General features: G+C 37.1%; 1 protein-coding gene across 1 annotated transcript; it reads right to left on the bottom strand.

The window, feature by feature from the left end:
- Nucleotides 1–4: 4 nt before the first annotated feature.
- On the bottom strand, nucleotides 5–2157 carry LOC138944478 (transmembrane protein adipocyte-associated 1 homolog; the record flags this gene model as incomplete). Its single annotated transcript, XM_070315343.1, has 7 exons — nucleotides 1980–2157; nucleotides 1579–1774; nucleotides 1212–1507; nucleotides 929–1125; nucleotides 785–845; nucleotides 520–706; nucleotides 5–425 (listed from the first exon to the last, which is right to left on the bottom strand). Coding segments are annotated over exons 2-7 (1311 nt in total), but the record flags the coding sequence as incomplete, so codon positions are not given.
- Between the last annotated feature and the right edge of the window lie 18272 nt (nucleotides 2158–20429).

Raw genomic sequence — 20429 nt, 5'->3', positions numbered from 1 at the left:
GATTCGGACTGGAGAATCTTAGATCCGGCACACTCTTTTGGGTACCGGACAAGACGTTGGATCTAATCAAAGGATAATCAGCCAAATCCGAAATATCCTTTTCCGTACTGAGATCTCTATCGAAGCTTCTAATACGGGTTGTCGAGCGATACGACCTAATTGGTGAACCAAAGGTACTCGAGTCGTTATTTTTCGGATCTTTAACTGATGTTAAGGAATAAAGAGAAGCTCCCTGCTTGGACAATTTCAATGCTTGAGAATCATACAGCGGTATGTGAATAGAAGGAGTATGGACCTGATAGATGTAATCGCTGTCGGTTTTCAAGGATGAAAAACTCTGTTGATGCGGTAACGACACCGTGTCTTCATCCATTGCGTCGTCCACTTGCGCTTTATAAGAAAACATTATCGAAGGTTGTGAAACCCTGAAAACAGAATAAGTTCCAAGATATATCATCCATGCATAACGATCCAATTATTCAAATTGCTAACATATTGCTACATGTTGTAGTAGCTTACCCAAAAAATTCCGATAGGAATGTATGATAAACCAAAGGAGTAAAAAGACTTAAATATACTGCTGCTGTAAAGTCTACAATGCATAACCCCACTGGATTTTGCATGTAGGTTAGAAAGCCTGCGCCAATTGATTGCACTAGGTCCAATGTCGCTAGCGTTCCGGCATAAATGTAAAAGCTTTTTCGTGCTGCAACAGAAAGCATACATATATAACAGTCACGATCAAAGACGAAGTATTATATAATCTATAATAAGAACTGCTTACTAGGAAGTGCTAGGCGATCCCGTAACCGTGTCCATGGCAGTATTAATATGAAAAGATATATCTAGAAGCAATATATCGATATATTTAGTAATATATACATCTATTTTCTGACAAAAAAAAACAAGAAAGCGTGCGCAAGCGTACCATAGTAAAAACGAGACTGCTGCAAAACCAAAACATCATACCGCCGTGACCAAACACGTAAAAATCACGACTGGGAATATGAAATGTATCATCTGGCAAAACTAATTCCAATGTGCCTTGAGTGATCGTAAATGCCAGCGCTATAAATGACGTAGCGAGCAATACTCTACGAATACTGGAACGACTGTCCAAGTGGCCTAAGTGGGAACAAAGTAAAAATCGCATGTTAGCAAATACTGTGTGCATTATTTTTTTTCTCCTCAACATCGAGTATGTCACTCACCAAATGCTAGACCAAATATAACTACACTCATCTCGGTGGATAGTAGAAAAAATCTTACTGTGACCCATAAAACTTTGTCGGCTTTACCACCGACCGTCCCTGCTGCGTTTACCGACATTGATACAATACAGCGTATCACCGATATAACTACGTTACAAATAACGAGACCATAGAATGCTAAAAATATCGGACTACTCGTTGCACGTAACTTAAGCCTTGCTCTATTGAATCGCATTGCAATGAATAGAAGAAACAAGAGGTTTGGTATTAGAATGATGACATCCCATATTCGTACTCTAAAAGATAAACGCAAAATAAAATTTGTCGAAATCGATTGTGTTATCTTGTCATATAAGTTATAATATACCTTGAATCTTTGATTTCCTTGTATAGGATAAGTTTGCAGAAATGCTCCTCGTCGTCAATCGCTGTACTTATATTGGGACTCATAGTACTGCTCAGATTATACGTACGTAACCAACTTTCAGACACTTCTTCCCTCTCGGGGCCGTACATTTCCTATCTTCTCGAGTGTTGTGTCAGATTCTCCTCTTATAGTTTCACTGATGGAAAACAATTCGCAAAATAAAATGTCAATACAATATAATCATAGTGCATGCAACTTGACTATTAAACCCGAAAAAATAGTTGAACAAATGACGATTCGTTGAGATACGCAATTTATAGAGATCTCACGTTATCTTAAACTTAAACAATCTTTAAGAGTTATGCTAGAATAGAGTACCGCAAAACAAAACGATATCGTACAATAAACATAACCTAAAATATTTTCAGAATTACTGGCATCCTTTTGACATTTTGATTCGCGAAAGCGATGTGCGAGATAAACAGAGAACGAGATAGTGCTCGAATATCTAAACTTTCCTAACGAGGCACGAATTTTACGAAAAAATCGATAAATAGATGCCTATTGTGCAGCTGTCAAGCGCTCGTATAACATAACACAACGTCCAGTCTCGAAAAACCGACTTAGCTAATTGGATAAGACCGTTAATCGGTTTACCGAGCATGAAGATGCCGCTCTCATTTTTTCCTAGGAAACGTCGCGCTTTTTTCAGCCAGCCATGACAAACACTCGATGCGTGACGAACGCGTATTTTGCAATTCGATTTCCACTTTCCACAGTATCTACGCTACTCTCCTCTTCTCTCTCACTCGCGCTCGCTTTGCTTGTTGTCTCTTTTGCTCTCTCTCTCTCTCTCTCTCTCTATCGTATATTTCCTCACATCCATGCGCTTTAATTGACGCTTTGCTACGAGATTTCAGTAATTCCAGTATCTATTCAACTCGTCAGCGCTTTTCGCTCGTGCTTGCGATGTCCGATTAACATTGGCATTAAATTCGCGTAAGCGAGTGTCAGAGAACGGAATATTTAATCACGAATATCGAGAGTTCGACGCGAAATCCGCACGATTTCCGCATCCCCGGTTAAATTCCCACCTCGTAGAATCGCGCGACGCGAAAACGTAGCACTATCCCGACGTGTTGACACGTGACATCACGATTCGCCCTTTTCCTCCTTGTGTAGATCTCTTTTTTCCGCTCTGCGCTAATTAATAAATGCGATTATTTATTTCAGTTGTTTTAGCATGCGAAAGCATGCTTACACGCTGAATGCATGTTCTATTTTTGTTATTTATAGAAAGTTGAACAAGGATAAAGCATACTCATAGCGCTAAAAGCATGCTCCTGGAACGCACCATATGTTATCAAGAGACACACGATAGTGTCTCATGCTAAGGGTCTGTTCTTTGCAGCTGAACTGGCTGCACTGGTTCAGAGTTTATCTTTTTCTCTCCCTATTGGAAGGAGAAGGATGGACTCTGAACTGGTGTAGCCAGTTCAGCTGTAAAGAACAGACCTTAATGCGGCGTCTATAATAGAGATTTTAAACCTTAAGCCTTAAGAAATTAACTAATCACAGTCAAGTATTCTTCTCATACTTGACTGTGATTGGTCAATTTCTTAAGACTTAGGGCTTAAAATCTCTATTGTAGACGCCGCATAAGTCACGCGAAGCCAAAGATCGCGCGTAACGACAGCGAAGCACCCCGTGTATCTCTTCACGCGAGTCGATTAGTTGAGAGTACCTAAGATTATTAGATTGCAATAACTGTTGAATGAATCGAGTTTTTACTAGGCCTAATCGATAGCTTGAGTTTGATTTATATAAGAAGATTTATATTACGATGCAAAATCCGAAACAGAAAATTTATGAGTAAGAAATAAACACGAGTAAGGGTTCATTTCCATTAAACGCGTCGCGGTAGAGAGTCCCTAGGAGAGAAAGATGCCAACCAGCCATTTCGTGATTGGCTGCCATAATATGTGCCGATTTGGTCATTGCGACGCTAATGCAGAGCAGATGGGATACGAATTCTCGGACCGGCGATATCAAATGTTTAAGATTATATTACGCATATTACAAAATATAATGCGTAATATAAACCCGTATGCGTAACCCCGTTTTTTTTTTAGAAAATAACATTACAAATATACTTTTTTCTCACTTACGGTACGTCGATTACGATTAATTTGCACGTAGGATTCACTCTCTCTTTCTCTCTCTCTCTCTCTCTCTCTCTCTCTACGTGCAAACTAACCGCCACCAGGACGCGTTCACTTAACGACCCCAACGCTCGCGAGCATCATCTGTCTTTGTTTAACTTTCGGTGAACAACAAGAATGAAATGATACCGTGAGCGTTGCAGTCGTTAAGTGGAACGCGCCCATAGTCAGTTTTTATTTCAAGACCATCTTAAGTAATGTCTTAAGATGCTAATACTCTGTGATTGGTTTAGTGAATACCGGTCTTAGAATCTCTAGGCCGGTATTCATAGTCAGTTCTTATTTTAAGACCGTCTTAAGCAATGTCTTAAGATGCTAATACAGCTCTGTGATTGGTTTAGGACATCTTAAGATTGTGTTTAAGGCGGTCTTAAATATAAAAACTGACTATGAATACCGGCCTAGAGATAAAGTCTGGCCTATAGACATAGTATATCTAGATCGAGTGTTGAGGAGTGGGAGCCAAAGTGCATGTAGAAAAGGACATACTCTGTTTCGTTCCCCTTGCGTTCTCACTCACTCGTACGTAGCATGACGAAAGAGAGCGCTATGCTCTATGCGAGCGAAAGAGAACGCAAGGAGCACAAAACAGAGTATGTCCTTTTCTACGTGTATCTTTACCCCCACTCATTACATAAAGGCAAACGCTCGACGCTCGGTCTAGATATATTATGTCTATGGTCGCCGTAATACGCACCCCGAGTGCACAGTGCACAGCTTCGGCAGGATCGCAGGTATCGATTCTGGATCGCGACGATTCTGGGTCAGACTGGCGCGAGCTGATAACGATCATGTCAAGCGAGAGCCCCATAGACGAACGAGGACAAGAACGTTGCTGAGCGAGCGATCGGAGAGGATCTCGGCGATCAAGGAAAGGATCCCAGGACCCCCAGGAAGAGCGACCAAGAATCTGATGAAGTTACCTCCGCTATATTAGCCACCCGCAATCGCGCTCGGAAATCGTTTCGTTCTGTCGTCGTTGCCGTGAATTTGTGCTTGAATGTGCGAGCTAAGCTCGATTCTTTAGTGTAGATTTTCGCGTCACGGCCACGTCGTCAAGTGATTCGAGCCTCGGAATCTTGAGAGTATCGGTTCCCGCGAATCGAGACATTATCTCACGTTTTAATAAACCGTGTATCGTCTTTGGAGATTCGGATTCCGTCTATTCCCAGTAAGTAATATGCTATCAAAAGAAATTAATAAAGTACTCAAGTTTAAGAATCGGACTTCCGAAAACACCATCAAAATGATAATATTATGATATCAATAAGTCCTCCAATGCGTCGATTCTAGAGGAAAGAGACATCATATAATTGATATCTAAAAGAATTCCATAATCAGACTTCTTTTAAATATCAAAAAAATGTCATTATTAAGAACCATTCTATTTGTAATATTATATACTTTTGGGCGAATTTTTTAATTCATCGATTGATCAATCGCATGATACGCAAGTACAGCAAAATCCTGTATTTGCTATATTTGTGCATCATGTGATTGATCAATCGATGAATTAAAAAACGCCCTCTACATTTTTTTTATTTAAAGAAAAATATAACTCTTAGTATACATTTTTTAATAACATTTTATTAGAAATACCAATTTTTAATAACATTTTATAAGAAATACCAATATTGATCAAATTTAAGTTAGTAAATGAAAAGAGAGGGCCAAGAGTACATGGTGTTCCCTAGCGGTCATCCATCTAAGTACTGACGATGTCCAACGTTGCTTAATTTCAATTATCGGACAAGAACTTTCTTTTTTTTTAATTAACTATATTTATTTCATATTTTTTAGCATGAATAAGACATATCACATATAAACTTACATCTATAGTTTTGCACCAAATTCATGCTTAATCTATCTTATCAAACGCATACAATTTATAATAATAATAAATTTCTTTTCTTACCGGTATATATTATTCTGCCTTATCTTTAACTAAGTATCTTACTTTATGTGTTACATACCGGAGGAAAAATTTACAATATATCGATAGAACTACGTATCAAATGGACGAAAACTGATAAATTACATAATTACAACGTAGTATGAGTATTGATGATAATAAGAGAGTAATAACAGATATGAATAATTCGAGAATTTTTAGACAACTATAAATAAAGTATTTTTACCTTTGCAATAACTTAAACATGTATTTGTAAACAAATATCATTATTGATAATATCATTATTGATAATATTAAGATCAACAAAAAAAAGTGAAAAATATATAGAGCCAACGATACATGGTATTCCAAGCAGTCACCCATCTAAGTACCGACAATGCCCAATGTTGCTTGACTCTAGTGATGAGACGAGAACTTTTTCTATTTTAGTTTAATTAAATATATTTATTTCATACTTTTTAGCATGAATAACAAATATCACATATATTCTTACATCTATAGGCTCTACCTAAATCAAACTTGATCTACCTTATCAAATGCAAACAATTTATAATAACAATAAATTTTATTCATTACCGATATATATTATTGTACCTTGTTTTTATTTAGTGTCTTACTTTATGTAATACGTGCCCTTTGAAAAATATAAATCAAAAGAACTACGTATCAAATGGATTATAATCGATGCATTACAACGTGATATGATTGTTGACGATAGTAAGGCTTTGAGAGTAGCCATAGGTATGAATAATTTGAGAATTTTGACTATAAATAAAGTAGATTTTTATCATCGCAATAATATAAACATTCATTTGTAATGAAATATCAATATTGATAAAATTCAAATTAGCAAAAAAATTAAGTGCCAACGTTACATGGTGTTCCCGAGCGGTCACTCATCTGAGTACTGACCATGCCCAACGTTGCTTAACTTCAGTGATCCGACGAGAACTTTTTAACTTTTAACTTTTAATTGAGCTTTATTTACATTGTTTATATACATATAACAAAATAAGGGTCTTATTTAAATTACATGACAGATTATCGTGCTATTTAATTGAAATCCCTGCCTCAAAGGCTCAACCTTCAGTTATGTATTATTTCTTACAATTAGATGTACGCCTACGTTTTTCTTTATATAATTACAAGATGCGTGTTATCCGTTTCATATTTTGCTATTTTACAGGAAAACTGAGTGTAAAAAACCTGTTTGTAGAAAAATGTTTTGTTGACTTTATTTGTCAGACCTATATATCATAATTTAGTTTAATTTAATTTAGTTTAATTTAATTCTTAACATACTTAGTTTAGTCTAATTCAGGTACATTTAGGTTTTCGTAAGCTAGTTTATACTTCCATTTCTTTGGTCTTCTTGACTTGTCTAAGCACATTGTTTCTTTAACTAAATCTATACCATAGTTAAGTTGCGCAACATAAAATCTTTGTCCAATTTCATTAATATATTTTTGTATCATACTTATGCTTATTTCTTCATGTAATTTTTTAATTTTTTCATATCTATCTTTATTTAAAATTAATGTCAAGCATTTATTTTGATATGTTTGCAGAATTTTGATGTTAGTAGGCGCTACAGAGCACCACACTGGTGCTGCATATAATAGTATTGGTCTTAGTATCATGATATATATAAGTCTTTTATTGGTTATACTTAATTTGGAGTTTTTAGTCATTAATGAGTATATTTGTCTCATAACTCCATATGCTTTTCTGATGGTTGTGTTTATATGTGTTTTATAAGTTAGTCTGCTATTCAAGTACATGCCGAGATATTTCACAGTATTTTTTAATTGGATTGGCTGTTTGTATAATGTTATCGATGTTAATATTTTACTGTCTTTATATTTTCTGGTAAAGATTATGGCTTCTGTTTTATCTGTATTTAGGGTTATTTTCCAATATTTGTAGTAATGCTCAAGAATTTTATGTGTATTTGGATTTGTTTTGCCGCCACAATAGCGCTAAAGGAATGTGCATATACTGCTGTGTCATCTGCGAACATTGCCAATTTAGTTTTAGGAAACTCTGGTATGTCATTTAAATATAAATTGAATAGTATTGGTCCAAGGACCGAGCCTTGCGGTACGCCTGCCCTAATTGTCCTTGTATTGGATTTATTATTATTGATTGTTACCCTAAATCTTCTATTATTAATATAGGATTGTAATAATTTAATCATGTGAAGTGGGTATTTTTGTTTCATCATCTTATATAAGAGACCATCTATCCAAACTTTATCGAAAGCTTTTTCAATGTCTAAAAGCAGCATTACTATTACATTATCTTTGTTAAAATTTGCACGTATGTCGTTAACTATTTTTACAATTTGTTGGACTGTATTACGTTTTTTCCTAAAACCAAACTGGAATTCCTTAGTGAGTTTGTTAGTTTCTGCATGATTCTGTAACCTAATGAGTATAATTTTTTCTGTTACTTTACTTAGTGTGGCCAAGAGACTTATTGGTCTATAACTAATTGGCAGTGTTTTATTTTTGCCTGTTTTGTGTATTGGAATTATGTACGCGGTTTTCTATTTTTGTGGGAAATAAGCTAATTTAAATATTGCATTTATGATATATGTTAATTGGACTATCGCTTTTCTTGATAGGTTTTTTAATATTATATTTTGAATTTTGTCCGGTCCAGGAGCTTTATATGAATTTAGATATTTGATCTGTTCCCAAATTTCCCTTGGAGATGTTATACATTTAATCCACTCATTATTTTGGTGATCTATATTCTCATTTAAATAGGCATTTATTTTTTCAACAATTGAATTTTGTTCCTTAGTGTTATCTGTTTTAATCGTGTGTACCTGTTCATAGTGTTTTGCTAACATATTTGCTTTTTGTCTGTCGGTTATAGCCGTAAGATTATTATTGATTAAAGTAGGTATAGGTTCATAAGTTTTCTTAAGTGCTTTGGTCATCTTCCAAATAGAATTGTCCTTAGTATTTAGTTTTTGGAGTTTATTAGCCCAGATTTCGTTACTATGTTTAATTATGTTCACTCTGATTTTACGCGTTTGTTCATTAAGAAGTTTTTTGTAAATATTTAATCGTGTGTGCTGCCATTTTTTCCTAGTTTTATTTTTGCATTTTATTTGAACGATGATTTCATCCGGTAATTTTGTTGTGATTCTTCCTTGTGATCACTTTTACTGTTTGTTGTTGTGCTTTTTGAATCACCGCTGTTAAATTTGTTACTTCAGAGTCTAGTTCAACCTGATTGCTTATTTTGTTATTAATTTTTATGTGAGTATCTAATATTGTTCTAAATTTAGTCCAGTCGGTATTTTTAAAATCTAGTGTTTTATGTTTTGTGTTTGTTAGATTTTGATTTTGGAGAGTAAAACATATAGGATTGTGATCTGAATCTAATTTGTGCAATGCATGAATATCGGTGTAATTATTAATTTGTTTATTTATTGCTATATCTATTATAGTGGGTGTGCCCCCGTTATTTGGTAAGTGCGTTGGTTCATTTGGGAACATGATTGTGACATTATTGTGTTGTATGTAATTATTTAGAATTATTCCATTCCTATTATTTATGTGACATCTCCATTTTTTATTCCTAGCATTCAAGTCACCGACCAACAAGACCCTATTAGCCACACGAAGCATTATATTTAAATCCTTAATTGTAATTCTGTTCAACGGTCTATTATACGCAGCTATAAGATATATATTGCTTTCTAATCTGATGCATACATATTCTATTGTGACTTTTGAGTTCAATTTAATTTCTTGAAATGGTATGTCTTTTCTAATTAATATGGCTACTCCTCCTGCTCTGTTTTGTCTATCCTTTCTAATACAGTTGTAACCTCTAATTTTTAATTTGTCTTTTTCATTTAGTTTAGTTTCGTTGATCATCATAATACCGATTTTGCGCCTGTTTAAAAATTCTATTAAACCTGCTATTCTATCTCGAATACCATTAGCGTTCCAACTACATATAACTATTTTAGCCATGTTTTTGTTGTAGTTCTACTGTAAAGTTATAAAACACTTCAAACTTCTCTACATGTGATGTACATTTTGATAGCTTAGTATTTAGTCTTCTAATATCGCTATTTCTTTTACGTTAATGAGATTGTTTAAGTCTTTGAATTCATTTACTAAAGAATTAAAGTCCGAGTGAATTTGGTTGCTGGTATCAGCTGCTTCCTGTGTTGTTGCTGCTTGTTTTTGTTTTATCCTGCTTGGCTGTGTCCAGTAGTTGATTGTTTCCGTCTTAGGTAATGTTTCTCCTCTGAGCCTGGGGAAGATATTTTCGTCCATGATGTCTACGTTCTTATTTCCACCCCTATCGAGCTAGCCCCCCCACTTTGCAAAAATAAAAAAACAAATAGCGTACAATTATGAGCTATTTATGAGCTTTCATATCCCGCAAATTAAAAATTTTGAGCTCGTTGCACTACACAGGAATTTAATATTTATGGTGGGGGGGCTAGCTCGATAGGGGTCTTATTTCCTTTTGTTAGTTGTTTGTTTGTCCCTGTTGCCTTTGTAATCCAGTTAAGTTTTTCGATGTATTTTTCACAGATTGTTGCATTTGCTGGATGATCGTTGCCACAATTTGCACATTTAGTTGGTGTAGTTGCAGGTTTTTTAGACTCTCTTGTTAGATGTTCTTCTGCACATTTGAGACACTTAGGTGTGACATGGCAGTTTGTTGTTGCGTGTCTCCATTCCTGACATCTGTGACATTGCGTAATTCTTTTCTTATTGTAGTACTTCTCCCATTTGATTTTGGTGTGGCTTAGATATCTAACTTGATGTGCTAATATCTTTATATTCATATTACTATAAATTGTTATCATGTATAGAGGGTTGTACGTACCTCTCATTTCGTTACAATTGTTGACTTGGATTTCGTATTCTTCCAGTTCCCTCTTGATGTTTTCAATATCTAAGTTTTTAGGCAAGCCTTTTATCACGAATGCTTTTGTTTTCTGTTCTTTTAGTGTGAATGTGTGATATTGGGCTCTATCTGTATACAAAATCCTGATTAATTTTTGATAGTCTTCTTGAGTTTCTGTATGTACAGCCGTGCGATTAGCTTGATACTTAATGTGAAATTTATTGCAAGTTATATCTTTTATTTTAGTTATAAAGTCCTTGTGTGATTTTACCTCTCCATGTATGATTATTGGCGGAAGCTTCTGCTTGCTACTTGCATTTTTAGGAATCCTTGATGTCCCAGGATTGTTATTTGTCGTGCAACAGTCTTGTTCGTTATTAGAGTCTTCATATTCCATTTCTGTATCATCAATATCTGTCAGTAGGTTAAAACGATTATTTGTTTCTATTGAGTAGGGTTTATTTTGCTTTGCCATTTTTGATTTAACTTCTTTATTACAATATTATTATTTTCTATTGCTTTTCTTTTGTTTCTTATTATATTTTCGGTCTCAAACAGTTCACTGAATTTGATCGATGTGCAATGTGCAATGTGCTTGTTCTCATGGTTTTGTGGAATAATTTCATTAATTGCCACATTGTGTGGCAATTTGAGATTAGATTCTTTTTCTTGTATTTTATTTCCTTTTAGGCCAAGTACGGTAATTTTCTTTGTTTCCTCAATGTTCACTAACTTGAGTTTACTATTTGATATATTTGTGTTTGATTTGAGTTTATTTAATCAATTAGTTAATCGTAATCTATAGTAGATCACTCTTCGCTTTATACCGCTCCGATCGAGAGCTCGACGAGAACTCAAGGACGAGAACTGGTGCTTTACAACGTGGTATGACTGTTGGCGATGTTAAAACTTTCAGACTAGCTACAGTTAGGAATCATTTGAGAACTTTTAGACAACTGTAAATAAAATAGATTATTATCATCGCAATAATTTAAGCATTCATTTGTAATAAAATATCAATATTGATAAAATTTAAATTAATAAAAAAAAAGTGAGTGCCAACGGTACATGGTATTCCCAAGCGGTCACCCATCTAAGTACTGACCATGCCCAACGTTGCTTAACTTCAGTGATCGGACGAGAACTTTTTTTTTTTAACTATATATATATTTATTTCATACTTTACAATGCGATTAGAAATTATCACATATTTACTTAACTCTATAGTTCCTGCCTAGTTCAGGCTTAACCTATCTCATCAAGTACATATAACTTATAGTAGCTATAAATTTTTAACATTTCCGGTATTATTTTGTCTTGTCCTTGCTTACTATCTTACTCTGTGTTACATATCGTAGGAAAAATATAAAATAACAAAAAACCTACATATCAAAGAAATGAAAGGAATAAATAAGATTACTTAATTAATTAATTAATTAATTAGTTAAACATAACAATAGGATAAAATAACAGAAATATCTCTTAATATCTATAATACCTTATAAAAGATATTTAGTTTTTGATAAGGAACTTCATATTTAAAGTGTTTTGGCATATTGCTAACTCTTAATTGCGTTATATCTTTTGTTAGATTATTATGTTCTAACTGTGTATTATAAAATCTTTCCGCTATATTATAAATATATTCCTTAATGTATGGTATTTGTGTTTGTTCGTGTAGTTCAACAATCCGGCTATATCTACCAGCGTTAAGTATCAGTCTTAAACATTTATTTTGAAAACTTTGCAAAGGTTTTAAGTTAGTTTTCGCCGTGCCGCACCATACCGCGGCCGCATATGTCAGTATTGGCCTAAGTATCCTTTTATATATTAATATCTTATTGCATCTGCTGACTGTAGAATCTTTAACCATTAATGGATAGAGTTGTTTCATTACTGCATATATCTTATTCAGAGTAGTCTTAATATGTATTTTGTATGTTAATTTGTAATCCAGGTTAACCCCTAAATACTTAACTGTACTTTTACAAATTGCTTCTTGATTATATATTTTAACTGGTTGTATTATTCGCGAATCTTTTATTTTTCTAGTAAATACAATCATTTCCGTTTTTGCAGCATTAAGTGCTATTTTCCATTTTGTATAATATTCCTGTAGTAGATCTATATGTATCTGTACTTGTTTAGCAGCGACTATAGCGCTAAAAGAGTGTGCATATATCTCTGTATCATCCGCAAACATCGCTAATTTGTTTTTCGCAAATTGTACTATATCATTAATATATATTGAGAACAAGGCTGGTCCAAATACCGACCCTTGAGGTACTCCTGCTCTTATAACTTTCTCTTCAGAATTTACATTATTTACCCTTACTTGTAGTTTTCTATCATATAAGTATGATTGTATTAGCCTGATGATAGTAATTGGATAATTACATTGGATCATCTTATACAACAGTCCATCCATCCATACCTTGTCGAATGCTTTTTCTATATCCAACAGCAGCATAACTGTCACGTTACCCTTGTTGAAGTTGTAACGGGGTCACTTTTCGCGAGTGCGTGGATGAACTCGGTCGGGATCAGAGCTCGTGAAAGGTGAGACACACGAAGTTTTAGTTAATAGATATTGTCTTTATTTGCCTCGTCGGCAATGGTCGATTTACACTAGTGAGCGCGCGGCGGATGATGCAACGCGCGAGATGCAATGCGCGTTCGTTATTCGGTGCGCGATGTTCGATATATCGAACCGCTTATAATATTCGTAACCGTGTTTATTTTGACGGCACGCGAAACGCGCAAGAAATCGGGCGCGGTCGGTCGGCGCGTGTACGGCAAGGCCGTGTTTATTTTGACGGCGCGTGAGACGCGCAAGAAATTGGGCGCGGTCGGTCGGCGCGTATACGGCAAGGCCGTGTTTATTTTGACGGCGCGCGGAATATAATGAAATATCAGGTGATAGGTATTTCGGCGCGATAATTATAATCCGTTAGTATTAATATGGTTTTTGGATCGTGGTCGCGGGATTGATCGCGTGTTCCCAGTGGTCGGGAAATGCGATCGGAGATCGAGTACTCTCGATCGGGCGGAGAACTCTCCGTCCCTGCTTCCGTTCGCGGAGTTGAGGATAGCGTGGCGGAGTCGAGAAAACTCGACGGGGCAGCGAACTCGCAAACCCACGGTCCGGCTAGCTGGAGCGGTCGAGTGATAGACCGTAGTCGAGGAGAGCGGCGAACACTCCGCTCTCGTTGAGTCGGTCGGATTTGTGTCAGGAGTTCGGAGACTGCACGGAAGCCGAGAATGCTCGGCGGAGGCTGCGAACACGTCAACTTCACGTTCCGTCGTTGCTACTACTTTTCAGGATCGGTTCTGGTATCTCGGAGCGTACTGCTCGAGCGGATTCAGGAATCGTTCTGGTCCCGAGATGTCGAAACGCTGTCTTCTTATACCCGAGCGTCTATCGGTAATTGCGTCGTTCGCCCCCGGGTGGGGATAACGACGCGTTGTTTTCAGCGGGTAATTACGGTAAACGCGTCGCTTCCCCTGGGCGAAACGACGCGACGTTTCGGCGGGTGACGCTCGGGATCTTCCGGCAGCGCTCGGCTATGCTCGGTCTTCGGCGTAACGGCGGCCGTATAACGGCCGCATGGTTGTTTATCACAACCGCGGTGTTTGAGATATTAAAAAAGGGCGCTAGGCGCCTCTGCCACTGCCCGGCTGGTGTTCGCCGGGCGGCAGACTTCCGGCTGACTACGTGCCGGGTAGCGATGGGGGGTGCATCGTTACAAAGTTACATCTTATATCGTTAACTATTCTAACAACATGTTGTACAGTATTATGTTTCTCTCTGAATCCAAATTGTTCATCTATAGTTATATTATTTTGTGCTTCATGTTTTGTTATTTTATTTAGTATTACTTTTTCTATAACTTTGCTTATACTTGAAAGTAAGCTAATTGGTCTGTAACTGGAAGGTTTAGTAGGGTCTTTACGAGGTTTTAATATCGATATAACTATTGCCTTCTTCCATTCTTGCGGGAAATATCCTAGTTTAATAATCGCATTTGTTATATACATTAATTGGACTAATGCTTTTCTACTAATGTTTTTTAGAACAATATTTTGTATACCGTCCTTTCCAGGTGCTTTTAGCGAAGATAGTTTTTTAATGATATTATTAATTTCTTTTGGCGATGTTATCTCTTGGTTGCAGTTTTCTATATTTTCCACTTTGTTCCTTATTAAGTCTTCAACTATTTTAATTACCGCTTTTTGTTGTTCATTATTGTTGTTCAGATCAATGCTATGCACTTTCTCATATTGTGTTGCAATCATTTCTGCTTTATCATCATCTGAAAAAGCTTCAATATTATTATCTTCTAACGTTGGAATTGTTTGAAATTTCTTTTTAAATATTTTAGTCATTTTCCAAAGGGATTTATCATATATATTTATTTTTGATAATTTTTTCCTTCATACTTCATTTCTGTAGTTAATTATTTCTACCTTAATCATATTTATGTGCTGTTTATAGATATCTTTATAAGTTGGATTCCTAGTTCTCTACTATATTCTTCTATTTCTATTTCTAGTTTTAATTAAATCCAATATTTCCTCTAGCAGTTCTTCGTCTTCTCTTTTGCTATTAGCTTTATTAACTGTTTCTTTAAGCGCTATTTCTAAACTATTTGAAAATTTTAGTACCTCTTGGTCAATATTGTGCTTTGTATAGATTTTATTATTTATTGCTATTTTTGAATCTAAAAAACTTCTGAATTTATTCCAATCGGCTTTTTTGTATTTATATACTTCTTGTTCATATATATTATTACAATTTACTTGCCCTATTGTAAATAATATAGGTCTATGGTCGGAATTCAATTCATTGAGTACTATTGTTTCCGTGATGTTCCTGATTTTTTTTATTAATTATTATGTCTATTGTTGTAGGTGTACCACCGTTCTCCGGGTAATGAGTAGGCTCATCTGGAAACATAATACTGCAGTTGTTCATTTGGCTATAACTATATAGAGTACGACCATTTGCATTATTAACATGACAATTCCAGGCTTTATGTCTTGAATTGAGATCCCCGACTAACAACACCTTATTAGATACATTTAATAGTATATCTAAATCTTTTTTAGTGTACTGTATGGATGGTCTGTTATATGCTGCTATAATATGAATATCATTAGCTAATTTTATACACACATTTTCTACTACGCAATTTTTAATTTTAATTAACTTATAAGGAATATTATTCTTAATAAGTATCATTACTCCTCCTGCCGCATTATCTCTATTATATTGTTATAGCCCGAACAGGCTATACACGAATTATTAAATATATTATTCTAAATACATATTATTTTATATGATTGCTCAACGTGTAACGCGAATACAGATCACGTTACGAGCGTTGACCGAACAAAGTGCTGACAACGCGAGCCACGCGCTAAGCCCGAGCGACCGTGCAATCATTTCATTGCGAAAACGCGGAAATCAGGGCAAGCGGAAGAAGGACATTGCGAAAATGCAACGTAAAAGTCTTACTTAAAGGCAAAATAAAAAGGAAAAAAGAAATTGCGAAAGTGCAAGCAAAGAAGTCCTACTTAGAACTTCTTAGCTTGCATCCGGATATTGCCAAAATCAAGCGACACGACACACAGCCTTGTCGCTAAATGACCCCCTCCCGGGAAGCCAAGGGGAGTTAATAAAAAGGCCTACCGCTAACGAACGGCGGGCAGTCTTGATCATTAATTAATATTACGCGGGTAGTCACAATAACTATTAAACGGGCAGTCTTTACCATTAATATTACGCGGGCAAACTTTATTCCTTTACGCGAGCAATATCTCTAATAACCGCGAGTGTGTCAAAACGAGTATCAATAATTATTATAATATTGAATAGCCACGCAGTCGGCAGAAATATATACGAAGAAGCGAGAGGCCGAGTCTCGAGACCGAAACTCGACTCTAGACACGCGCACGTTAAGATATCCGTTATCGTGATACGCGAGCGAAAGTGCGGGAACATTGTAATCAAGTCACAAATAAAATAGATATTAATATATTTATTTAACTGAAAAGGTGTCATTTTAAACAAATAACAACAGTGAAGTTCTCAGGCGGAGCCCGAATTTCCAAATTCCTTCCGGCAAACGATCCCAACTACCGTGCCTCTCCGGAGGCACAACATTATTTGGTGGCAGCGGTGGGATCTGCCGGGGCATTGCCAGAACTAAGCAAGACCTGCATAAGACACGGTTGTGTTAAAAAGCGGGCACGCCAACAATCAATTCAATTGAAGTTGACGGACGGAAGCAGCAGCTAAGCCTTCCCCAAGACCTGCAAGGCACCCAGAGTGTAAACAGAACAGGCACGCCAGCACACGTAAAACGTAAGCTGACGGAAACCACAATCAACGGAAGACACCGCACGGACAACAGAACGAGCATCGCCACAACAGCTGTAGCAGAAACGTGAACCGCCAAGCATCGCGACCTACGATAACTCTACAGACAACACACCGACACCGGACAACGACCGCCGTACGACGAGCATCGTCAGCTGTATCAGCCGCCGAGCGAAGGACTGCAGCGTCAGCAACCTACTGACACAGCGAGCGATCATGCGAGCCGTTATACTATTGTAAGTCCGAAAAATTTAATAAATATAACTGTGTGAATGTCGGAAGGTTCTAATATACCGAAACCGATAGCGAACCGATCGTGGTTATTAAGCGAACCAGCCCGATGAGCGATAAGCGTAAGTTTAACACCGCGAGAAAATTTTGATAAAACGCGAAGAAACTTAGAAAAACAATACTCGATCGAAAGCGAAACCGAGTTACCGGATAACGTAGTCACAGAACGCGAATTTCCGTTTAACAATTTTGACGAAAGCCTACTCCCGCGTAATACGACTGACCCCACTGACGACACTCAACGCGAGACTAGACGTACGCGACCGTGTATTAGTAGAACTCCAAGTAGAGTATCCCTACGGCGCGAATTTTCATTAACTTCCTACGAGAGCGATCTATTCGATCCGGAAGAAATTTATAGCCAACAAGAAAGTAATATGACCGAATCGCGAAATCCGCAAGAAAACACTCCCGCGAACCCGCCACAAAGCGCGGTAGACGAGGAAATAGAAAGAATGCGACGATCCATTCACCAAATAGACCGAAATATAGTGGAGGCTGATTACACACCGCCCCACGAGAGAAATCGCGAAGAAAGAGGCGACGCGCACCTTCTCGAAATATTAAATGAAATACGCACGGAAGTAAAATCATTAAACAGGCGAGTAACGCGAGTAGAAGACGCGATTATGGAATTACCACGTCACGGATATAACCGCTCAGAAGACGGTAACGACGCGTTTAATGGAATATATGGACGAACCGCACGCGACATCAGAAGTCGACGAAGCACTGCTCCGAATTACTTACCGTTAAAAGAAGCAAGAGCAATGATTCCCGAATTTGACGGAACATCGCGACATAAGTTATTAGAATTTTTAAATGCATGCACGTACGCCGTTCAAGACATACATCCCGCAGATGAAGAATCATTAATCCGAGCAATATTATTTACAAAACTGAAAGGAAAAGCCATGCAGGATTTCGAGACACGAAATATTCAGACGTTCGCCGAATTAAAACAACAACTCGAGACTTGTTACCAGTCTAAACAAAGTACTACGCACTTACAAATCGAGTTCAATTCCTTAAAACAAAAGCCAAATAAAACTGCGCACGCTTTCGGACAACGTGTTGATTTACTAGCGATGAAATTATATGATTCGATGATCGAAGGAAAGGAGCATTCCGCAACCTCAAAACGCACGATTCAACAAACAATCCAAGAGCAAGCGTTAATAAATTTCCAAATCGAGTTACACGACGAATTACAAGTGCTCGTACGCGCGCAGCGATATACGACGCTCCAAGAAGCGATAACGGGCACGAGCGCCGAAGAAAAACTCAGACCGAGAACAGCGAGAACAAGTGGTTTTGCTAATAAAAATAAAACCGAATTTAGTTACTCGCGAAATAGTCGAAATCCGACATCGCAATGCTTTAAATGCGGAAAAAACGGACATTTCGGACGCGATTGCCGTAGCAGCCGATACGCGCTCCCGAAGCCGGAAAAACCCTCGCGAATAAACGCGATAAGTAAATACTGCTCGCATTGCAAAAGAACAGGACACAGCCTCAACGAATGCTGGAGTCTAAAAGGGAAACCGAAAAACAATACAAATAAACTAAAAGTCGGAAATCAGCAAAAAACGCGCGACGAAAATATACGCGATCGAAAGAAACCGCGACAACAAAAAAGAAACGCCGATAGCGCAAGTAGCAGCAACGAAGACGAGCAGGAGGAAGCGAGAAAGAGATAACCGCGACCTGCATCTGAGTATCGCGTTACGCATATTAAAGATATGCCATGCGCAAAGAAAAAGACGGACTTATTGCTAATAACATTACCAATGCGACAAGCGAAAAACGAAAAAATACAGATGTACGATTCAGCATCTCACTAATAAAATTGAAACATTTAAAAGACGACGCATTGATACACGAAGATAAAATCGCGCTCACAGGCATAACCGGACTTAAAATACACACCATCGGAAAAATGTACGCCACAATCAAGATAGAAAACCATAAGGTAAAACATGCATTTTACATGGTAAAGGACGACATTCCGATCGAATATGAAGGAATACTAGGAATTGATTTCCTTCGACAACATTCGGTATCCTGCGATTATAATAAAAATCAATTAAAAATAGGAAACGCCGTACTAAAATTCCATTCGCTTAACAAAACGATTCTAAAACCGCGCAGCGAGACCATCGTAAAAGCGACAACAAATCAAAATCGAATAGGAATAGTACGAGCAGAGGAAACAGCTCCAGGAATCTACCTTGGAAACTGCTTAGTAGAACCTAATAATTACACGTGTCCCGTTAGTATTATAAATACAACCGATATGGAAGTCGAGATACAGACGCCAAACGTCACCCTCGAAGACATAGAACGCGAGATCAAATCTAAAATACATACGGTGGAAACAAGAAAAAATTTTAAGTATACTAACTCGAGACACAGACAAATATGACAACTACTACGCACGCAACATTTAAATACAGAAGAAAAACAGACACTCCTACGGATATGCGAAGAATATTACGATACATTTCAGTTGGACGGAGAACCACTGACGTGCACCGCGACGGTAGAGCACGAGATAAACACGCGCGCCGACACCTCGCCGGTGAACACGAGACCGTATCGTCTTCCCGAGAAGCACAAAACGGATGTAAATAAACAAGTGCAAGAAATACTAAAAAATGGCATAATCCAAACAAGCGCGAGTCAATGGAACGCACCCTTATTGGTGGTACCAAAAAAGGCCGACGCATCCGGAAAACCTAAGCTCCGAGTAGTAGTAGATTTTCGGAAGCTAAACGATTTAACAATAGGCGATTCATTTCCACTGCCCAATATCACCGATATACTGGACCAGCTAGGAAACGCTAAATATTTTACTACACTAGACTTAGCGTCAGGATATCACCAGATACCGATGGCTGAGCAAGATAAACAAAAGACAGCTTTTTCAACGCCCTACAAACACTATGAATTTAATAGAATGCCGTTTGGATTGAAAAATGCGCCAGCAACATTCCAGAGATTGATGAATTCAATTCTAACAGGAATGCAAGGACTTAAATGTCTAGTTTATTTAGACGACATTGTCATATACGGATCGAGCCTAGAGGACCACAATAGAAGACTCAAGGAGGTACTACAGAGACTCCGAGAAAATAATCTAAAATTGCAACCAGAT

The sequence above is a fragment of the Polyergus mexicanus genome, unplaced genomic scaffold (assembly GCF_030449975.1).
Source record: "Polyergus mexicanus isolate NDT 795.1 unplaced genomic scaffold, iyPolMexi1.0 SCAF_212, whole genome shotgun sequence".
In the NCBI taxonomy this organism is placed as follows: Eukaryota; Metazoa; Arthropoda; class Insecta; order Hymenoptera; family Formicidae; genus Polyergus; species Polyergus mexicanus.
This window is presented reverse-complemented; position numbering and strand designations above follow the sequence as displayed.